This window comes from Ischnura elegans, chromosome 8 (genome assembly GCF_921293095.1).
Source record: "Ischnura elegans chromosome 8, ioIscEleg1.1, whole genome shotgun sequence".
NCBI classification, from domain to species: Eukaryota; Metazoa; Arthropoda; class Insecta; order Odonata; family Coenagrionidae; genus Ischnura; species Ischnura elegans.
The window spans coordinates 103,395,304-103,418,083 of NC_060253.1; the positions used below are offsets into that span (position 1 = coordinate 103,395,304).

At 34.8% G+C, this 22,780-nt stretch overlaps 1 protein-coding gene across 1 annotated transcript in view; it reads left to right on the forward strand.

Moving 5' to 3' along the window:
- LOC124163777 (NPC intracellular cholesterol transporter 1-like) overlaps positions 1-22,780 on the forward strand; it is a 53,521-nt gene that overhangs the window by 18,010 nt on the left and 12,731 nt on the right. The window contains exons 7-18 of the mRNA XM_046540861.1: positions 1,203-1,382; positions 1,767-1,984; positions 2,068-2,166; positions 3,432-3,634; positions 4,171-4,365; positions 7,011-7,227; positions 8,018-8,134; positions 9,392-9,572; positions 10,223-10,350; positions 11,346-11,603; positions 21,508-21,573; positions 22,282-22,445. Of these exons, the coding sequence (XP_046396817.1) occupies positions 1,203-1,382; positions 1,767-1,984; positions 2,068-2,166; positions 3,432-3,634; positions 4,171-4,365; positions 7,011-7,227; positions 8,018-8,134; positions 9,392-9,572; positions 10,223-10,350; positions 11,346-11,603; positions 21,508-21,573; positions 22,282-22,445 (2,026 nt within the window). The remainder of the gene's footprint in view (positions 1-1,202; positions 1,383-1,766; positions 1,985-2,067; positions 2,167-3,431; positions 3,635-4,170; positions 4,366-7,010; positions 7,228-8,017; positions 8,135-9,391; positions 9,573-10,222; positions 10,351-11,345; positions 11,604-21,507; positions 21,574-22,281; positions 22,446-22,780) is intronic.

Below are 22,780 nucleotides of genomic sequence, written 5' to 3' on the forward strand. Positions count from 1 at the left end.
ATTCAACGGAGAAAAGGTAGAGTAAGTGGATAATGCTTACCTGAAGAATCAAATATGTAATGGGTTAAGTGCAAATGGTGTTTATTGTGTAATTATTTTATTCATTCACATTTAACTTTTGGATTTATGATACTGTAATATGATTACATACCATAACTTTTAATCAATGGCGGATCCTGGATAGGGGCAAGGGAGGGGAGCGAGTGGTGAGTCAAGGAGAGGTGGCAGCAGTGGGGGTCTGAACAAAATTATCATTCTCCCTATTGAAATTGAATACCCAAGGGGAGGGGGGAATAGGTCCTAGCCCCTCTCTGGATCTACCACTGGGTTGTAACATACCTAAATTGTGTAAAATAGGCCGTAAGTTTAGAGCTGATTTGTATTTTAATTTTATATCCCCTTTCATATTCATATACATCCCATTGACACTACTATGACTGGACATCTGTTGTTTCCATTAAATCAAAAAATTCAGTTCCATTGGCATTTACGTATTGTGTAATAATCAACCTTTTTAGCTACTGAACCATGTTGATAACAGAAAGTATTCTGTTCAGCTATTGAAACCTGGCTGATTATTTCGAATACCAAATCTGGTTGTATGTTTCAAAAAGTGGGATGGCTGCTGAAACTCGTTGGAAATTTTTTTACCTGAGATGGTTAAGGTTTACTTTCAGCTTTTGTGAACTGCAGCAAACTCTCAATTTTCTAGGCTAATAACAGGAAGAGGAGGCTCCAATAATCAATAACAAGGACATTTCAATCTTTCACTTCAATTTCTAATAATGTTCATAATTTATGAAAATGAAACTATGTTTTGAAACTATATGTGTACGTACATATTTTTTAGCAAGCAAAGAAAATGCTTGTGTTTTTTTAGGGAATTCTAATGGAAATAATAATCCTTGTGCACCCTTGCATTAATGCGCAATAATCCTGGCATTTTTGTGTCCAATTTTATTTTTAAAAAATCTTGCAAAACATCTAAGTAAGGTGAAACTCATGCACGAATAATCTGCAACATGAATAATCCGTGCATGGATAACAATTCTTTCCCAATCACACTGATCTTTCTTCTTTAATTCCCATTATAGTTTATTCCTTTTCATTCCATCCATAAATTCAGAATCTTTTTCCCTCCTCCCTGTGTGCCTATCATCCTCCTGCTTCTTTGAATGAATGTATGTATTTATTTTTTACAGGCGGAAAAGCTGCCAAGAATAGTAGCATCAGTGATGGCAGTGGGTCATCTCAATCTGATTTACTGAAAAATACTTCATACTTCAAGGCTGAGGAAAATTCTGGCTCGGGGAGCTGCTTTGATAAAATTAGCCACAATATGGTTTCGGTTCAGGAAAAAGGATTTGAGTGGTTTGGGAAGTGTGAGTATCAAACGTTTTTGCTCATATTAACAAAGAGTTAAAAAAATTGGCTACTCAAATACGAAAATCTGCAGCCATGCTCCTTCGATGGTGTGGTTGTGTAGTGGAACGTAAGACAGGCATGTGAATTTTTTTTACTTCATGGTGGATTATATGTATGCTTAGCGAGCATTATAGCCCTCTTTGTGCCCAAAATATAAGGATAAAAACAATTGAACCATATTGCCTGTGGGCTGATGATTAAAATGTTTCATCATTCATTTAAAGACTGCTGTCAGCCAACTGCAGACTTCCCTATTTATTTGCTTGAGCCAACACATGTGTCATCTAAGGAAATTTGTGGATTACTTAAAAATAAAATTAATTACGTGATCTCATTTATAGGTGTTGCAACTTACCCAGCTGTTGCTTTGTTAGCGGGAGTTTTGCTGGTTACTGGTCTCGGCCATGGAGTGAAATACATGGAAGTTACCACTGACCCTGTGAAGATCTGGGCTGCACCTACTTCGCAGTCTCGTTTGGAGAAAGATGTTTACGATGCTCACTTTGGACCATTTTATCGAACTGAGCAGATTTTTATTAAAGCTGTTGGTCTTAGCGAGGTATTTTAGATTTAAAATCAATAATAATTTTATTTTCCTAGTGCATTTATAGTCATATACTAACATAAAGAATTTTATTTTAGATCATTCATGAAACTGCAAATGGTAATATCACTTTTGGACCAGTTTTTCACCGTGAATTCTTGGAAGTTGTTCACCAATTACAGGAAGAAATCCGTAATGTAAGTCGAATTTATTTCTTTATAATCATTTATTTCATCCAATTCATAATCTCATGTGATAATTCCCCAGACTTGACGACAAGCCACAATTTTTCTTTTATCTCATTCCCACAAATTTTGTCCATCCCTGTTAGTTTAATACATATTTCGAAGAAATAATTTTGCTAAATTGGAGGGAGTTACTAATTGGCTGAACTGTTTGTTCTATAGCCTGATAAATAGGAATTAAAATCTCCCATTTTAATTGGCTTTAGAACAACTCTTACGACAAATAATATCCCCTCATTTAGTCAATATATAATTAGAGGCATTTATGAGGTCTTTCAGTACGCAACTTCACCCCTTTCCTGCTGCCTGTGTTAATTCATCCACTCAAGTGAAGAAAATATGAATGCCCTTTAGTAGGCTGCATGTGCTTGGAGAAAACTAGCTTATATTATGTATATAAGATTGTGCAGGAGAATTGTGCGGATTTTATTTAATTGTCTCAGGGATATCTATGAAATATGGTGATTTTTATTCATGTGGCATTGTTTTGGCAATGTAGAGCTAATTTTTTGGTTTTAAATGTGAAAAGAGTTCATTGAGGTGATCCATGAGAGCTTCTGAAAGAAGTTGTAATTATAGCGACTTTTCCACGGATTGCAATTACCCCAATTGCTATCAAGTACTTCCCTGGTTAGCACGTTTTCCTGCTTAGCACGATCATTTTTTGTAATCCTTTTGGAAATGTACTTAACAAGTTCTACTGCAATTGAAATGAATAGGGTGTGGTTAACTAGTACATATATGGGTTCATAACATATGTATAAACAATTACATACATCATTAGTGAATGTAGATTATTTCTTTTAGTGGATGGGGTAGGAGGTTAAGATCAATGCAAGATTAAGTCAAGTAAATTTAGGACGCAGCATGGTATCCTTGATTTTTCTCATTTTATTCTTTTTTGGAAGATTTGGGAGAAAAGGTCTTCTTCCAAATCTCCACTAACATTCCCACTGACATATGCAGAAGTTTTATATTATTTGAAAATTTTCTTCAATGCATATTTTAACTCATTACTGCCACTTTGATGCTAATTTTTTGGCTGAAGTATTAGGTAATCAGGTTTTGATGATTAATCATGACTTGTGGGTTGAGGATACTCAAATCTGCATACCTTGGCATTAGGAAATTGCAGTGGTAAAATTTATTGCTGAAGTAATATTATCAAGGAGAGAGTTAATTTTATAAATGTTATGCTGTTGTGTTTTTCATTACAGCTTGGGAAAGAGGAAGGAAATAGCCTGGATACCATTTGCTTTGCTCCAATGAGCACTTCCTATAATCCAATGGATGTCACATTATGCACAGTGCAGAGTGTTTGGGGATATTTCCAGGATGATTTGAGCCAGCTAGATAGTTGGAAAAACGATACCCTGGGTAACAATGTAACTTACCTGGATACCATCCATCGTTGCATATTGTAAGTATGAATATGTGCGGTGAATTGTTCTTGGAAAATGTGTACATTCATTCATATGTTATGCATTTTGTTATTTTTTGCATGCTTTTCTTTGCCTGAAAATGATTCAAAGTAGTCACCGAATCATAAAATTGATTCTTAATGCTGTATATGGCACACATGAGAACACTTGACTGGGCATTTTTAAACATCCTATTTCCCAACTTTGCCTAAAGGCTGTCCTGCCTTGCTACTCAACCTTTTTGGAATTGCAGAATACAGTAGAAGCAATTGGTTTATCAAGTGCTTATTATCTCTGGGAAATTGCTAGCTACAGGGCACTCATTATATCGGAAGGTGGAGGATGAAGCTCCTCTGTCCCATTTTCACCTTCAATTTCTGCTTTTATTTCATATCGATACTTTTAAGGGTTCAATCTTTGCGAGACTCTAGGTTAGGCTAGAGGAATTTTTCTTGGTTCTCTCCCACATGAGCTGTTTGTTAAAATCATGTACTCCCTCAGCTAAAGGGTTAATTGCAATAATTTGTATTTTTAGGAATAGTTACAACCCACAATGCTTGGCTGCTTGGGGTGGACCCATTTTACCTAGTCTAGTGACCGGTGGATTTCCTGCAAGTGAAAATGGAGGAACTCCAGACTATAAAAGAGCATCTGCTCTCGTTATTACATATGTAGTGTCTAATTATGTCAATCAGACAAAGCTGGAAGGACCTATGCAGTGGGAAAAAAGGTAAGAGCTTTTGTGTAATAGTTTCACATATGCCATGACTGCTCTTTTCTTCAACTTTTGATTCAAATGACCCAGTGGCGGATCCGGACAGGGCTGGGTAGTATTTCAAGTACAAGTATTTTAACCCTTAACCAGTGACATGCGGTCTGAGAGACCGCTGCGTTTCTAAAATTATGAATATTTTAAAAATAAAGATTTCAAAATATCTATAATTATCGTTAGCTTCATATTTTTGCATAACAAGGACATCTCACTCTTAAAATTTAACGTTCCTTTTATTAATTTCTGTAAATTTGCAATTGAACTCGATTAGCGGTCTGTGAGACCGCACGTCACTTACTAAAAATGCATCAAGAAAAGGAATAAGTAGGATAAATTTCATGGCTACTTACTACTCAGCCTTCCAACTTTAACATTTAAGGCTTTTTTTGAATCTGGCGAAATATTGGTACTTAAATATAATAATTATTACTCAAGTGTTTTTGGCATCAGTTTTTTGATCCTGCTTCAAATCACAATTTTTTATGACAAATTGGTTGGTATTGAGAGTGTAAAAATTTTAATATAAGTTTTAAAATAGTTAAGCATTCAAAGAAAAATTAAACAAAACAATAAAAATGGCGTTGCAATTATGAATTTTTGATTTATTGCGGTCTCCCAGACCACACGTCACTGGTAGTGTAACAAGAATTGCACGTCACTGGTTAAGGGTTAAAACACTTATATGAAATGCAATTGTAATTTGTATTTGGTATTTCAAATGCGCGACCTGAACGTATTTTATATTTCAAATACAGATTTTTGATTTTCTCCCATTCTAAAATAAAAAATACACTTGTAAAATACTTTGAAGTAGCTCTGATAACACTTCTGTAACATAATGGTCCAGAGATTGCTTTGTTTTCCTTTAAATTGTTTTCTTCATATTTGCCACTATACATAACGTGGCAAGGTAGGTTGCATTTTATTTAAGATCTCTTAGTTTCCAAAGAAATGCATTTAGCATTTTGAAAGGTATGTGAAATACTATTTTGTAGCTTGTTTTTCAAATACCCAAGTCAAAGGTATTTTGTATTTTGCACTTCAAATACATTTGGAGCATTATTTTGTATTTCAAACACTCCTCAGTCTGTACACTGCCCAGCCCTGGCTCCACTGATAGTGGTCAAGGGAGGCTGTGGCCCCTTTGGTATCCAATTTACACAAGATAATATGGTAATTTTGTTTGGACCCCCACTACTGTTGGCAGGTTACCACCCAGCCCCTTAGTCCCTCCCCCTAATTGTCCCTGTATAGTTATGCCACTGAAACGACCCTATATTATATATTGCCGCATCTTAAAAATCATCATTCTATAGCTCCATATATCCTCTGTTACTATGTATTTAATAACTTAACTGCATGCAAATTGATGAATAGTGAGCTTGTATTTAGTGTGAATATCCTGTTTTATATTCCTTATCCCTTTGAAAGCAGATGATGGGGTAGGGGAATGGGCTAGTCTTCCCAATAATTTAGCCCAGTTGCATGCTAATTTTTTTCTATGAACATCTATTTTCTATTAATGCATGGGCACTGAAATCTCATGCTAAGTACACCTGATCGATAATGTACAGACTATAGGTAATCTTATCCATAAACTAACCTTTACACTTGCTAATTTTTCCAGTAGTGTTAATTTTTTTTCAAATTTAGAAATACATCAATCTGTTTTTCATGTGTTTAGCCCTGCTTGCAATTACATAATTATGTAATTATTGCTGGAGAATTCCATTACATTCACCAATGGCATTATTATTGATCAATTATATTTGCTAGCAATATATAATTATAATAAATTGTTTATAATTTTTGCTTGAGTGCATGAGCTTAAAAAAAAGCATTGGGGTGTTAAAAATGTCCATTTTGGTAACGGAAGGTATTAAATGACTTCTATCCAGAACTATGCATTGTAATTGCTACAATACCAAGTTAATAAAGCATTAGGTCTGAGATATCCATTTCATGTGCTCTAAAATAAAATATGTAATAAGATAATCACACATTTCCGCGTTGAATTCTGTGTACGTGGAGGTCTGCTCTGCAATTTTAAGGTTGATCATTTCAAACGAAACAATAAGGATGATAAAATTTAAAATAGCAGGCATGCATAAGAAGCTTCACAAGAGTGGATTTTTTGATTTTTGGTGACTGTTCTATGTAAAGAAACAGGATATTTTAAATTATATTGTTGTCTTAATTTAGCTACAAATATACTTGTGTGATACTTAGTTGTAAATTAAAATAATCGATGTCCCTATTTATTAAAAATTGTAATTAGCATGTGATTTAAAATCTGGACACTATTTATTGTAGAAAAAATTTAATGGGGGTGTAAAATCAACAGAAGATCAGTGAAAGTGAGCATGAATGTTAATGAGCGAACACATCTCTCCACATTTTATCAAGATAAAGAGAGAAGTGTTCAATCATCCTTAGTTTTACTTCTGTCATGTGTTGCTTTGATCCTTAATTTTCTTAAATCGTAGTAATTTAATGCTTTGTTTTAGGAGTTGCTTAAGTAGTACTCGAGCATCCCCTGATGAGTGATCACTAAGTATGTATTAAAATTTACCTTTGAGTGACAATGTTTCTGACCATTCCAGATTTATTGAATTCATGAAAAATTGGACTAGGAGCATTGAAGAAGGAGGGAAGCGTCCTGAGTACATGGATGTGGCCTTTACGTCGGAGCGTTCTATTCAGGATGAGCTTGATCGCCTTTCAGAAGCTGAGGTTTTCACTGTTGGCATCAGTTATGCAGCCATGTTTGTTTACATCGTTCTTGCTTTGGGTAAAATTGGAAGCTGGAAATCATTACTGGTGAGTACAGTGTACTAAGTAATGCTGTTACCTACTATATAGGTTCTCAATAATTAATCTTGGTTTTTGATCATTGACTGTGGCTGCCAGGGACAGAGACACTGGTTATCAACTCAAGCTGAGCTAATCTTGACTATTCAAGTGAAGTACAAGCACTTCTCAGTGGCGTAGCCTGGATTTTGAATTTGGGGGGTTTACTGGAGATTTTTGGGTCCATATATGGAAAATACCCCAGGGTAAATAGGGGTCCTCCCCCAGAAAATTTTGGGATTTTTGATGCTGAAAATGTGATTTTTAGGACTCAAAAACAGTACCTACTTATTCTGTTATTACACAATTGAAATTTTAGTGCTCAAGAATATCTTGATGGATATATTTTTATGTATTTTGAGGGATTCAACCATGAGAACCATGGTACAAGAAACACCCTCACTCAACTTTGAAAAGATAGTACTGGCTATGCTTACAATGCTAGTAGATCCCACCATTATCACTGTAAGTGATATATTGGATATATTTGGAGATTCAAAAGCCTGAAAATTCAAGGCAGATGTATTTAAGCCTGTCTTTGACATGACATGATAGTATCCAAATTTGTTTCCTGTATAGGTTGATGAGTATACATATTACATTATATATAATTAGCTCTAGCCTTTATGAGCAATCCGATTGCCATGTATCTACTCATTATTTCCTTTTTATACTGCTTGAAATCATGGATTTCTGATATTATACTGTGGAGAACTAGTTTATTTTCCATCTAACCTTTATGTTACTTTTATTTTTACAGGTTGACACTAAAATCACTCTTGGTTTTGGTGGCATTTGTATAGTGATGCTGTCTGTTGTCTCGTCTTTGGGTTTCTTTGGATATGTTGGTGAGCCGACGACCCTTCTCACCATTGAGGTAATTTTTATACTGATGTATAAGCACATGCAGTAGGAGGATACATATCATTGACATCCTGATGTAAATCCCCTTGTCTCACTTGCATTTTAAAAATTACCGTTGAGATAAGATAAAAGCTGCTCCAGCAGTATTAATTTTCAATTATGTACTCCCATGCCAATTAGGTCAAAGATTGGAGCCAGATAAAAGGTAGTTCATGAGGTAGTATGTCACTGAAAAGACACCACTGGAATGGGCATGGAAAACTTAATCTAATTGTATCTCTTCCCTGAAAAAATGGAGCATGATCAAATAAACCTCAGAAACTCATCAAATGGGATCCTGTCAGGGCAGGTCCATTTTGATGTATGTATTGTGGTTAAGGATAGGGCAAATAAGCTGGAAAATATAAAAAGGAGATGGAGAAAGGGAGAAAAAATATTTTGGGACTTAATGAAGTGAGGTGGAAGGGAGTCATGGGTACTCGGTTGTGTTTAGTAATGGGGAGTATAGTCAGCAAGGGGTAGTTTAAGTGTACCATTACAGCATCACCAGCAATGCAAAAATTATGCAAAAATTCCACAGAGAAAAAAATCATTGGCCTTGATTGGGACTCAAACCTGGATCTCCCTATTTTAGGACGAGTTCTTAAGCCAGTTAAGCCACCGAGGCATCATTCTCGTCTGTGGAAATTAGAAAGGGTAGCTTTAGTTTTAAGCTGGATGCTTTGGTGAGAAATTTGGTGGCATTGTTAGGAACATTTAAGCCTTTTTCACTTGATTTTGACCAATATAACTGAAAAAATAGCTAAAAGGTAATACAAATACATAGATATGTAGTATGTTAAATAATAAAAATGAATATTTTTTGTCTAATTTATTCGACTTATCCCAAATTAAGCCTCTTTAGATCACCTTTAAGCGAACAAATTATTGAAACATGAATTACATCATCACATTTTACTAATCAGTTGGCTATAAAAATTATAAGCTTAAACTTCAACATTGAAAACCCATTAGATAGCTATTCGCCAGATTTCTTCAATTCTAGTCTGCTATGCCTTATTTTACTTTCCAAGCATGTGCCGTCACCCTGAATTTTCATCAATCCTTCGGTTCATTTTTTTTGTACACTTTTGTCATGCCCAAATTTAATTGAGCACTGATTTAAAATTTAATAATCATTGGATTGTTTTAAAAATTCACCAAATGTTTAAAAATTGATATCACCTTAATTTTTGTTTGTTTATATGAATTTATTATTTTCTCTCCTAAGGTGATACCATTCCTAGTTCTTGCTGTTGGTGTGGATAACATCTTCATTTTGGTTCAGACTCATCAAACAAACCCTCGAAGGCAGGGTGAATCCATAGCTGAGCATATTGGACGTACATTAGGAAGTGTGGGCCCTTCAATGCTCTTGACCACTGCATCGGAAGTCTGTTGCTTCTTTCTTGGTTAGCAACCAATTCTAATTCTATTTTTAATGTTGCCTATAAACTGTAAATATAACGAAATTTTCAATGATATTGGAATGGATTTATTTAACAAAATGCATAATTGCCTTTCACAATTTGAAAAATATTTTAAAAAGTCAAAAGTTTAAATTTACTCAAAGTCTTTTCTTGCATTTAAGCACACCCTAATTCACTGTTGAACATTTTTGGCATAAATTGGTTTGAAATCAATCATGGTATCCATATATTTTAAACAAAATGGAAATGAATATATATTTTTGTGCAAGTGACCTAGGTGTCTAATTATGCAACCTGAACATCACGGTAAAAGTGTACAGTATATTGGTTGTTGTTTTGTCATTTTTGATACCAATTTAATATGTTTTTGTAGTTGATTGAAAACCTGAGTATATTTATGTTGTGATTTTTCTGGCAATCTACCAATTTTGAATTAATGATTTCATGCATTCCAAGTATGTATGCATGTATGTGCATTGTGATTCTTTGTTCCTGTTAAAAAATTTCTGCTCTCAAAATACTTAGGTACTTATCCTAAAAATTTGGGGTGGCTTTATATCAGGGAAAGAAAGTATTGTGGCATTTTGTATGATAATATCCTTTTTTGTTCTTTTATGTAACTGCTACTTCAGGTGGTATTTCTGGAATGCCAGCTGTCCGAACCTTTGCCCTTTATGCTGCAGTGGCTTTACTTATTGACTTTCTGCTGCAGATTACGTCATTCATTGCTCTCATGTCCCTGGATGATCGGAGGCAATCTGTAAGTACAACACGACTTTTTTTTTCAAGTTGTCCTCAAATTTGCTCACGTTGATGAAAATTACATTTACATAATTATGGATACATATTACTGGGCTTCATGAAGTTTCTTAGTTTAAGCTTTAAGTTAGTCAAGATTAATATTCCCTCCACAATGAAATTCCATGCAGGAAAATAAGTTATGGCTTCATTATTGGGAATTTTTTCTTGTTTTGGATCGCTGACACATCAAGAAAAGAATATTATTTAACAAAAATTCAATTTACTGTGATTTGGCTTCCAATTGGTAAAATTTGAAGTGAGTGTTACAGCGGTACTCACGTAAGAGTCTCACCAAAACTTCCACACTTGCCGAGATCACTGAATGAACTGCATTGACCCTCGCAATGCCATTTTGCCTCCATCCGATGCCATGCTGGTTTCCCATCACTATCACAATCGACCACTGTCATGCTCTGCCATTGCATTGCCGCTCCTCACCAAAATCGCCATCTACAAATATATCGCCACACCAGAATTAGGACTACGAGTTTTGTCAGGGGGTGAAGGATAATTTGCCTCCCTGCCTCTCCTGATTCCCCCTCACACCCTTGGAGGCTTGGAGGGTCGAAGAGAGGGGCCAGCGAGGGTGAGCTCATCAAGGAAAGGGTCCTGGATTAGCAACCCTTCAGAGGGTGTACCACGCCCATCCTGAAGTATCTGGTTCATGGTCCCACGAAATGCATTTTAACCTTTTCACCGCATATGAGGAGAAGGTTTTCGGAGATTGAACAGCAGTGAAAGGGTTAATCTACCTTATCCCACATATTTTAAGTACATAATGAACAATATTTTTCATACTTATTGCGAGTCTTGGGAACTACATACCTTGTTGGTATGTACTGCTTTTGGGTAGAATTGGAATTACAGACAATATTTTCTATTACAGCTATGTAACCTATAATTTCACATTTGAAAATATTAATTTAATGGATTTCCTCCATTTATATTTTTCAGGCCAATAGAGTTGACATTTTCTGCTGCTTGCAATTGAGATCATCATCATCATCTCAAGTCCCTGCTACTTCCACTGAAACTTACATGCCAGGAGAGAGACACTCGAAGGGTTGGACCAAGGATATTAAGCAGGAAGGAATACTGCGTTCCTTTTTCCATCATATATATTCTCCATTTCTGATGAATAATTTTGTTCGCTTCATAATTGCAACATTATTCATTGCCTGGTTTTTCACATCACTTTCGGTTCTTTCAAAGGTAGGTGTACTAAGCAATCATGAAAAATAATCATGTGTTTATGAATATTTTGGCTTGGCATGCTTGTAAATGTTGTGTAAGACTAGCTTCATACAAATGTAACTACCGTATTTCTCCAAATACAGCCCCCCCCCCTAATTTTGAGGCTTCAGTTTTGGGAAAACTTAAAAAAAATGTGATTGAATATACTATACCTCCCTTTTCTTTCACCAGGAGCACTTTGGGAAAAAAGGGGGGACTATATTCAGATAAATACGGTAATTGAGCCTTATAAGTTACCTTTTAACTGTTGTATTAACTCTTCAGCAGTGGTAGCTAGATCCTTAGGTGGATTTAGGGGGGAACATGGGGAGTAGATAGGAGTTTTACATCGTCTGAGATTACCAATGCATGCATGAGGCACAGAGCTCAGGGAAACTTCTCTTAATAATCACCAATAAAATTGCCTATGGTCAGAAAGTTTCCTTCGTTTGATAAGGTATTAATAATCCTTATTTAAGCCAAGCACTACCTGCTAGCAGGGTACTCTGCTATCTCCTAGCAGCCTGCATTGTAGCGGCTCTCATATCCTTGCCCCAAGGTCACCTCACACGACGGCAGTGGGAACCAGAATGATGTCACACGGGCTTTTTCCGGCATTCATACTTACCCATCGCATTTTTGCTAGCTTCAAAATTTTCACTTTTCATTTAATCACGAAAAATAGATATCATCATTTAAAAATCTAAAAGCGTGATATGCGTACTCCAGGGGTAATAATATTTTGGTTTAGGCAGTAAAAAAATGATAGGAAACTACAGGCGGTCCTCGACTTTCGTACACTCGACTTTCGTACAATTCGCACTTTCGTACGTTCAAAATTGACACCTTTTACTTGAATTTCGTACGCTAAATTCGGACTTTCGGACGTTGGTCTGTAATTTTTTTAAAAATTCCCGCGATGTTTATTGCGCATCCCAACATTCAATTGTTTCAAATGGCATATATGTGAACAATACGAACGTATATAATAAAGGGAATTGTTAGTAGTTGACTCTAATTTAGGTGATTTATTTGGGAGAGAAACTGCCTGCTATAGGCTCCTTTATCAAGAGAAGAAGAAAGCCTTCATTGAAGATATTTTTCGAAAGAAGTTGACTAGACATCATCAAATGGCTTTCAATAAAACTAGTAAGATATTCTTTCTAATTGTGTTTTTTCGTTTGAGTGCTGTTTACAAGTTTAATTCATGTACACCTTCAGCAACGATATTGCACGAAATATCACCCGAATTCCGTTTGTCTTTTGCCTTTTTTGAATAACATGCGAAATATACGCGATCACGAATATGTCACCTGCCAAATGTCGAATTTTGGTGTAAAAATTAAAAGGTATCCAGAGTGCGGGTTCAACAACTACATTTTATTATGCTTCTTGATATGTCTTTTTATTTATAGTGGACGTAATAAGTGGAATGTCAAACTAAACGCCGAGAGGAAGTTTCACTCGATGGCCTACGGAGTTCTTGTTTTTTAAACTTTTATTTGCATTTTCTGCGTATTTTCGAAAGAAATTAGATGATTTGAGGAGTTTTATTAATATATTATTAAAATTAAGTCAATTGAAATGAATTCTGTGAAAAAAAAGGTTTTAGTACGTATTTCCCGCTCTATGGGAACGTAACTCCTAATTAGTATGGAAGTCAATGGTTCGACTTTCGTACATTCGACTTTCGTACACGCTTTCGGGAACGCATTGTGTACGAAAGTCGGGGACCGCCTGTACCCTATTGTAATGCACTATTATGTTAGCATTATTATGTTCTAGAAGATTTGTCTGGGAATCTGTCCGGGAATCATGTCTATTTAAGAAGTAGGAAACCATCTTATTATGAATGAATTATTCATGAATTTTTCCTCCAACCTGGAATTTCAAAACATTTCATTCCAAATTCATTTCAGATAAAATTTTGCCTGTTCAATGCCCATTTTCTGGTCTAAAATGTATTTGTTATAATTTTAGGTGCAATAGCTAAGTTGAATTTTTACAGTTTCATTGAGATGTGAAATGTCTGACGAGACAACAAAATCGAAGTGTCTAGCCCTCACGACTCCAGTAGCATTAAAAAACACGAAGAAAAGAATTCCAGGTGACGTCAATGTCGACTTAGCAAGTCGAAGCAGCTTCTTGGCTTGCATTGAATAAATTTAAATTTAACATGCATTGTGTTAACTAACCTATTCCATGTCCTTGTAAACACATAAATATAATATTATTTAAAAGTATTGAAGTAATTTTGGGCATTTTAAAATTCGTATCCATTGCAGTAATCACGTTAGATTAACGTGGAATTTTGTAAAATTTTCCCTGGGAAACGGGGAATTATTTATGAATTTGTCTGCTTTGATTGGTGTAACACCCTGTTAATGATACTATCCATGTCAATGATGAAGATATCTCCCTCAGACCAAAACATGCATGACGTCAAGATGCTTTATGATATTGAGCGTATCCATGGTTCTAAGTTCTAACAAAACGTACATATCTCAAAAATTTGCAACCTTTAAGGAGAGCAAAAAAATGATCGATTTCTTTTACTTGAACACTGAAATTAAAACTGAAAAGTTCATAAAACTGAAAAAAAGCATTCATTTGCAAATGAAGAGTTGGTTTTCGCTTGTATTTTATTTTTTAATGTTATTACATTTTGTTTAAGATACCTATCTCAAAAAGGTCGAATTTGAGATACGTGTTGTTAGGACATAGCCATCGATATACAGCTACTTGTAAAAATACCAGAGCGCATTGGTGATGGAAAGACAGCCATTGAGGGAATGTAATGCGACCGCTAACAATTGTGACATAGGGACTGGTTTGGTTAAGAAGCCCTATTGAAAATTTCTTATAAGTCTTACAGAAATTCTTATAAGAATTCTGTAAGACTTATAGGATTCTATAAGTCTTACAGAATTCTTATAGGATTCTATAAGTCTTACATATTTCTTATAGGATTCTATAAGTCTTATAGAATTCTTATAGGATTCTATAAGTCTTACAGATTTCTTATAGGATTCTATAAGTCTTATAGAAATTCTTATAGGATTCTATAAGTCTTACAAAAATTCTTATAAGAAATCTGCATTTCTTATAGAATTCTACAATAATGCTGCGCAGGTCGCATACCTTTTAGGTTTTTATCCAGCAGGCGTGTCACCATAACTTATGTTGGCAATTGATAATTATTTAAGGAATTCTACATAGGATAATTTTTTGAAATTATGTATAACTCTTTTTTAAGCAATGTTCTGCTGATTTCCTGGTTTTTTTCAGCATGGTATTTGACATAAATGGTTCCAAGAAGCGGAGGCTTTTTTAATGCGACTTGTTAGTATATATAGCTGAGGGCACATGAAAAATTGTAGACTTATAAGATCTCTCTGTTTCGAGTGCACAGATTACTTGACCGATGGAAGTTCGATATGGGCCATGAATAACCACGATGTATACTACGATTGCATACGTTGCAGGATACTGTTCACATGGTTCCCTAGCAACCTAACAACCAAAACTTGTTTGGTTGCTAGGTTGCTAGGAATTGCTTTTATATCTTAATCATTCACTATGTCTTTGTGATAGCAGTTTAATAAAATAAGTCGTGTGCTTCTAACCAAAATAAGGCATTGACCTCATTTGGTAAGTATTAAAAAACTGGCATTCCTAAAATTATGTTACCTTAAACAGATAGTTTCATTGAATTTTAAACTTTTCATCATTAATTTAGATAGACATGTATATTTTTCAGATTGTGGCATATCTAACATAAGAGGAAGTTTTAATTAAAACAGTGTTTTAATGGACAAAGTGAGTGATTTAGTCGTCTCTGAAGAGAATGAGAATGAATTTGAATGAGTATGCCAACATCTGCACAGTTATAATTTTATGGAAAATACATCAACTATTATTCTCAATCAGTGTTTCTGTGATTCCTATTAATTTCCCTAAATCTTGCAATTATTGTTAGCCATATTCTACATATCCTTTTCTCCAAAATGGCATCAAATTCCATTTTGCTTTGCTTATTTCTTTCATTATCTATCCAAATCTGCATGTAGAGGTCTCATTCTCTCTGGTATCTTAAATAAACATTGCTCATATACATTTTATTTATCAAATTTTACTCTTCCTTCCCATATAATTTCTTGAAGTACCTATCTCCAGTGGAACTTGAATTTTATTTCATTTGCTTCTTCAATTTTCCAGGTTAAATCATATTCCATATTACAATTCCTGTATCTTTCATTGCATAATGATTGCCAAAGTTGTATTCAATTATCAGTCCATCATTCTAGGCTATCGTTGGTTTCATTGATTTTAGTTTCTTTTAGCATGTGGGGACATTAACCCTATACAGAACCCATGCCCTGAAAGACCTCTATGGTATCTCGCCTTGTTTGGCCAGCCAGGTGAACTTTACAGAGCTTCAATGTCCTTTTTGATGTACACTGATGATAGACATCTACATTTGGTTCATGGGAAATCATTAGGTTTTCTGTATAAGATATAGGCGTCTACATTTGGATTGAATTAGGTATATAATGCTAACTTTGTACTCTCAGTAGGGATGTAAATCTTATGTAGCTTTTTATAGAAGTTTGCGCAAGTGTTTTAAGCATGTTGATATGATATTTATAATAAATATTTCCATCAAAAAATTTGCTATAAATAACATTTTGTAACTGATAGTTTGAAGAAATTTTCTTATAAGAAAAATTCTTATAAGAAATATGCCCAATTTCTGATAAGAAATTTTCTTATAAGAAAAATTCTTATAAGAAATATGTCCAATTTCTGATAAGAAATTTTCTTATAAGAAATTTCCAATAGGGAGGGAGGGTTGTCCATTGTCCCATTTATGGAATGAAGAGTTTGTGCTACAGAAACAAGATGGGCATGGGTGGGCAGGTGTTCGTACGTTCCTGTACAATTTTCCTTCAGTCACCAGTACACTTGTACGTGCACATTTGCCACAGCTGAACCCTATTGGAAATTTCTTATAAGAAAATTTCTTATCAGAAATTGGGCATATTTCTTATAAGAAAATTTCTTGTAAGATTTTTTCTTATAAGAATTTTTCTATAAGAAAATTTCTTATCAGAAATTGGGCATATTTCTTATAAGAAAATTTCTTGTAAGAATTTTTCTATAAGAAAATTTCTTATCAGAAATTGGGCATATTTCTTATAAGAAAATTTCTTATAAGAATTTTTCTTATAAGAAAATTTCTTCTAACCATCAGTTACACAATGTTATTTATAACAAATTTTCTGATGGAAATATTTATTATAAATATTATATCAACATGCTTAACACTTTGAGTGCTAGCGCTTTAAAGCCTCACCCTTACCCCAGTGCTGGGCGTTTTTACGAAAGTTTAGAAATTTTAAATAATTTTACTACAATGCATAGAAATTGAAAATAAAGACGACCATATTGTTTATGAATTTATCTTTAATTATGTGTTTAGGTGTAATATACGCAAATAATATAATATTTTTGCCATCTCTACAAAAATAATCAATTTTCTTAAAAAAAGAAAATTGAAAATTCCGGATTTGTAATACAAATGATAATCACAATTAAAATTAAATATACATTTTCCTTTCAAATACCATTATGTGAAGTGTGAGCATCATTTTTATCGACTATTTATGTTACATAATTTTTTTTTGTATGATATATTTGAAAGCATGGAGATACACAAAATCCTAAATGGCAAATTTTGCACTCAAAAGATGTGTCCTTTCTCCTTGCCTTCCCTGCTTGCTCTGTACCCTTGTCAGAGCACACTTTACATCTTCTTTGAGCCTTTTTCTTTTCTGGGGGAATTGGTATTCTACTGAGAAAATGTTTTCCGGAGAGACGGGTTAGATGACCTCCACTGGGACCAGGTCCTGATGAAGGTTCTTCCTGAGTAATTGCAAGGTCACTGCAGAGTTCCTTCATGAAAGATGTCATTGGAATTTTTTTCCCTGTAACTTGGTTATACAAGACACATGCATTTTGTACTGTCATCAAAATCATGTGGAAAGCTAATTTCCTCCACCATTTCATACTACGGTGGTCAAATACACCATAGGACATACGCTGGTCAGAAAGGTCTACACCAAATTTTTTCTTATTATAGTTCACCACTGCAGCTGGCTTAGTTCTTTGGTTACCTCTTCTATCACTATAGGTCACCATTTCTGATGTATGTCGTGTACTTATGATGTATACATCACGCTTATCCTTCCAACATAACACGAGTACATTACCTTTCCTCCTGTAAACTTGTTCCCCACGACTTAGTTGAGGATTACGAAGAGCACTGGGCATCCCTCTCCTATTTTTTTGCGTTGTTCCTACCAACCCCGTTTGGAGACCTTCCAATTTCATGGCAAGCAAGGGACTTGTATAGTACCTGTCTGTATACAAAGTATGCCCTTTTCCGGCTAAGTTTCCAAGAAGCCTTGTAACAACATCTTTCACAACATTGTCCTGACCGCAAAATACGTCGAAGTTCCAAATATACCCAGAATCAGATTCAGAGAGCATATATAACTTGATGCCATAACGGCTAGGTTTCTGAGGCATGTATTGCTTGAAACTTAGCCTCCCTCTGAATGCACACATGCCTTCATCGATGGTCACATCCTCTGCCGGTTGGTATGCACATTGAAATCTACTTCTGAGCAACTCGAACATGGGACGAACCTTGTGTAGAGGGTCAAAACCTGCCTCCCCTTTCTTCTTTGCACTGGTGTTATCATTCAAATGAAAATTAGCTAAGATGGATAGGAATCTATCCCTACTCATGACACTAGGGCAGAAATTACATGATATGACCGGATCTGTGCTCCAATGATTGGCCAAAGATGGCCTCTCACTGATGCTCATGTGCAAAATAATTGCTAGGAATTTTCGCACATCACCCAGTGTAACAGTTTTCCACTTCAGCAGCCTGCTGTTAGGAGATATTTGATTCAAACTCCTCTTTTTCTGTAAAATTTGCCGAGCATAAAGATTTGATTGTTCCTTGATGATTTTTATAATATCATCATCAAAAAAATAAGAAAAAAAATCAGCAAGAGGAGTGGTTTTGTCGAGACCAGTTTCCTCAACCATACCAGACATTCCGGTGAAAACATTTATATTTGGAACATGGTCTATTTCACTCCAACCTCCATCTTGTGCATCTGCCATGATCCTTCGTCCACCTCTGCCTCGTGGCCGCCCTCTTCTACCTCTCAAACCCCTTTGATTCATGGCCGCTGCTTCGGTCTCACAATCACTGGTGCTACTGCTGTCACTCGAATCTAAAGGAACAAAATAGAAGTATACAAAACAGGCATTTGAGAAACCAAGTTGAAAATATTCAAGAAACCTTGAGTAATATGTAAGAATAAAATTATCTAAAAAACGACCTTACGCAATATTTCACAAGTAACGTAAGTGGGCTTCAAGAATAACAGAGGTCGTTACGCAGAATAAAAAAAATACCAAATAAAAGACATTAGCTTACCTAAGTCAGATGTCACTTCGTTTAAAATGAAATCTGGATCATCTTCACTAAGTTCAGCATCATCAGAAGTGCCACTGTCATCCCATTCCCGACGTAGTTCTCTAAGAATATCTTCATCACGGAGCATAGCGTCGGCCATGATGACTGCTTTTTCCACAACTGACAGGGTGATGCAATACCTATATTTTTTCGGTCATTACTGTAGTGAGCTGCCATCTAGAATATTTTCTATGCACTAACTCGTGTAAGCAACCGATCTAAGTAGATTTCAGAACGTAATATTACGCTGGCTACATAAAAGACGATCAAATTCAAACTGACGTAATATTACGTTGCCCGCAGTTCTACGAAGATTCACGAGAACGTAATATTACGTCGTTAGCACTCAAAGTGTTAAAACACTTGCGTAAACTTCTATAAAAATCTACATAAGATTTACATCCCTACTGAGAGTACAAAGTTAGCATTATATACCTAATTCAATCCAAATGTAGACGCCTATATCTTATACAGAAAACCTAATGATTTCCCATGAACCAAATGTAGATGTCTATCATCAGTGTACATCAAAAAGGACATTGAAGCTCTGTAAAGTTCACCTGGCTGGCCAAACAAGGCGAGATACCATAGAGGTCTTTCAGGGCATGGGTTCTGTATAGGGTTAATGTCCCCACATGCTAAAAGAAACTAAAATCAATGAAACCAACGATAGCCTAGAATGATGGACTGATAATTGAATACAACTTTGGCAATCATTATGCAATGAAAGATACAGGAATTGTAATATGGAATATGATTTAACCTGGAAAATTGAAGAAGCAAATGAAATAAAATTCAAGTTCCACTGGAGATAGGTACTTCAAGAAATTATATGGGAAGGAAGAGTAAAATTTGATAAATAAAATGTATATGAGCAATGTTTATTTAAGATACCAGAGAGAATGAGACCTCTACATGCAGATTTGGATAGATAATGAAAGAAATAAGCAAAGCAAAATGGAATTTGATGCCATTTTGGAGAAAAGGATATGTAGAATATGGCTAACAATAATTGCAAGATTTAGGGAAATTAATAGGAATCACAGAAACACTGATTGAGAATAATAGTTGATGTATTTTCCATAAAATTATAACTGTGCAGATGTTGGCATACTCATTCAAATTCATTCTCATTCTCTTCAGAGACGACTAAATCACTCACTTTGTCCATTAAAACACTGTTTTAATTAAAACTTCCTCTTATGTTAGATATGCCACAATCTGAAAAATATACATGTCTATCTAAATTAATGATGAAAAGTTTAAAATTCAACGAAACTATCTGTTTAAGGTAACATAATTTTAGGAATGCCAGTTTTTTAATACTTACCAAATGAGGTCAATGCCTTATTTTGGTTAGAAGCACACGACTTATTTTATTAAACTGCTATCACAAAGACATAGTGAATGATTAAGATATAAAAGCAATTCCTAGCAACCTAGCAACCAAACAAGTTTTGGTTGTTAGGTTGCTAGGGAACCATGTGAACAGTATCCTGCAACGTATGCAATCGTAGTATACATCGTGGTTATTCATGGCCCATATCGAACTTCCATCGGTCAAGTAATCTGTGCACTCGAAACAGAGAGATCTTATAAGTCTACAATTTTTCATGTGCCCTCAGCTATATATACTAACAAGTCGCATTAAAAAAGCCTCCGCTTCTTGGAACCATTTATGTCAAATACCATGCTGAAAAAACCAGGAAATTAGCAGAACATTACTTAAAAAAGAGTTATACATAATTTCCAAAAATTGTCTTATGTAGAATTCCTTAAATAATTATCAATTGCCAACATAAGTTATGGTGACACCCCTGCTGGATAAAAACCTAAAAGGTATGCGACCCGCGCAGCTTATTGTAGAATTCTATAAGAAATGCAGATTTCTTATAAGAATTTTTGTAAGACTTATAGAATCCTATAAGAATTTCTATCAGACTTATAGAATCCTATAAGAAATCTGTAAGACTTATAGAATCCTATAAGAATTCTGTAAGACTTATAGAATCCTATAAGTCTTACAGAATTCTTATAAGAATTTCTGTAAGACTTATAAGAAATTTCCAATAGGGAAGGGTTTCATGGTTTCAAATTTTCATACTTGTACCATTTCCACCTTGCCCAAAACATGCATTTCATGATCATATCACAAAATTTTGGATGAATAAAACAATATTTTTGAGGTGTAATAAAGTTAAGAAATGTTGATCATGTTGCATCTCAAACTTGCTGCTTTTTCTGATTTATAATATGTATATAATTTGAATGGGTATGTTGAGTTTGATTTTTGGAATTATAACATAATGTTAATTTGTTTTCAAGGTTGAACCAGGTCTTGATCAAGAACTGTCAATGCCAGAGGACTCTTTTGTTTTGAAATATTTCTTGGTGAGTAAGTGCACAGTAATTTTGCCAGAGGGTATCTTTTGTTTTACTCTTGTTAAAACTGTTACACATAAAGGAAACATGTTACCTATCAGTATAGATACTTCTCTAGTATAAACATAATAAGCATAGAAACCTTTTTAGACAGGTGCCTGTAAGAATATTCTTGTTCTCCAATTCCCATGAGTTATGGGTTAACATGAAATGATTTTGATGGAAATTATGTCAATGCATCTAGATACAGCCGCTGCCGTGGCACACTAAAGTGTATGTGGTGCAGTAGAGTACAGCAAATGATTAGCAGCTCTTGGGTTTCTTGATGGTGGCAGAACAACATTATTTTGTGCTTAAATATTTGTGACTAACACATACTCAATAAACAAATGATATTCTGTGGAATGAACCATCCTCACCTATGCACGTGCTTGCACTCACTTGCAAAATCTTCACTTACTCTTTGAACCTTTATGCAGCAAAAACTAGATCAATATAACTTTAAGTCTTGTACCCTTAAAATAAAATCAGTATGTCCAACTATCACAGAGATGAATCTTATCATAGCCATTATAATTTAAAGATTTCTCTTTGACATTACCAAACCTAGGTATTTTTAGAATCATCTTTCACCTATGGAAGTATTTAGTTTTATTTTTTAATAAATTTAAAATACTATTCAAAATAATGATACAGCATATTTTTTCCAATTTGCAGTTCATGAAAGATCTGCTATCCATTGGGCCCCCTGTGTATTTTGTGGTCACATCAGGACTGAATTACTCTAATACAAATGTCCAAAACCTTATTTGTGGAGGACAAGGCTGTGATGCAAAATCTCTGAGTGCCCAAGTATATCAAGCTTCTAAATACGCAAATATGTAAGTATATCTTTCTTTTTCCTAAACATGTACATATTTAGTCAAAAATCTTTCGAAAGAACCTCAAAAGAACATTCACACGCACCCTCCCTACTGCAAAAAAATTAGGCCATGATTTTCCTCCCATTAGAACAATGCATATTTATTTTGCATAAAACAAGCCTCTTTGCTGTGAAAAAAATCTGCTGAATAGCGGAATTTTTACCAATTAGTCAATAGTGGATTTTCTATCTCTTTAGAACCAAATACCAAATCTCTTTATCAGTGCTGTGATTTGCGGTAGAAGCAGGTATGAATGCTGGCATAAGAAGTCTGTTGAAGCTTGCGTCATTTTT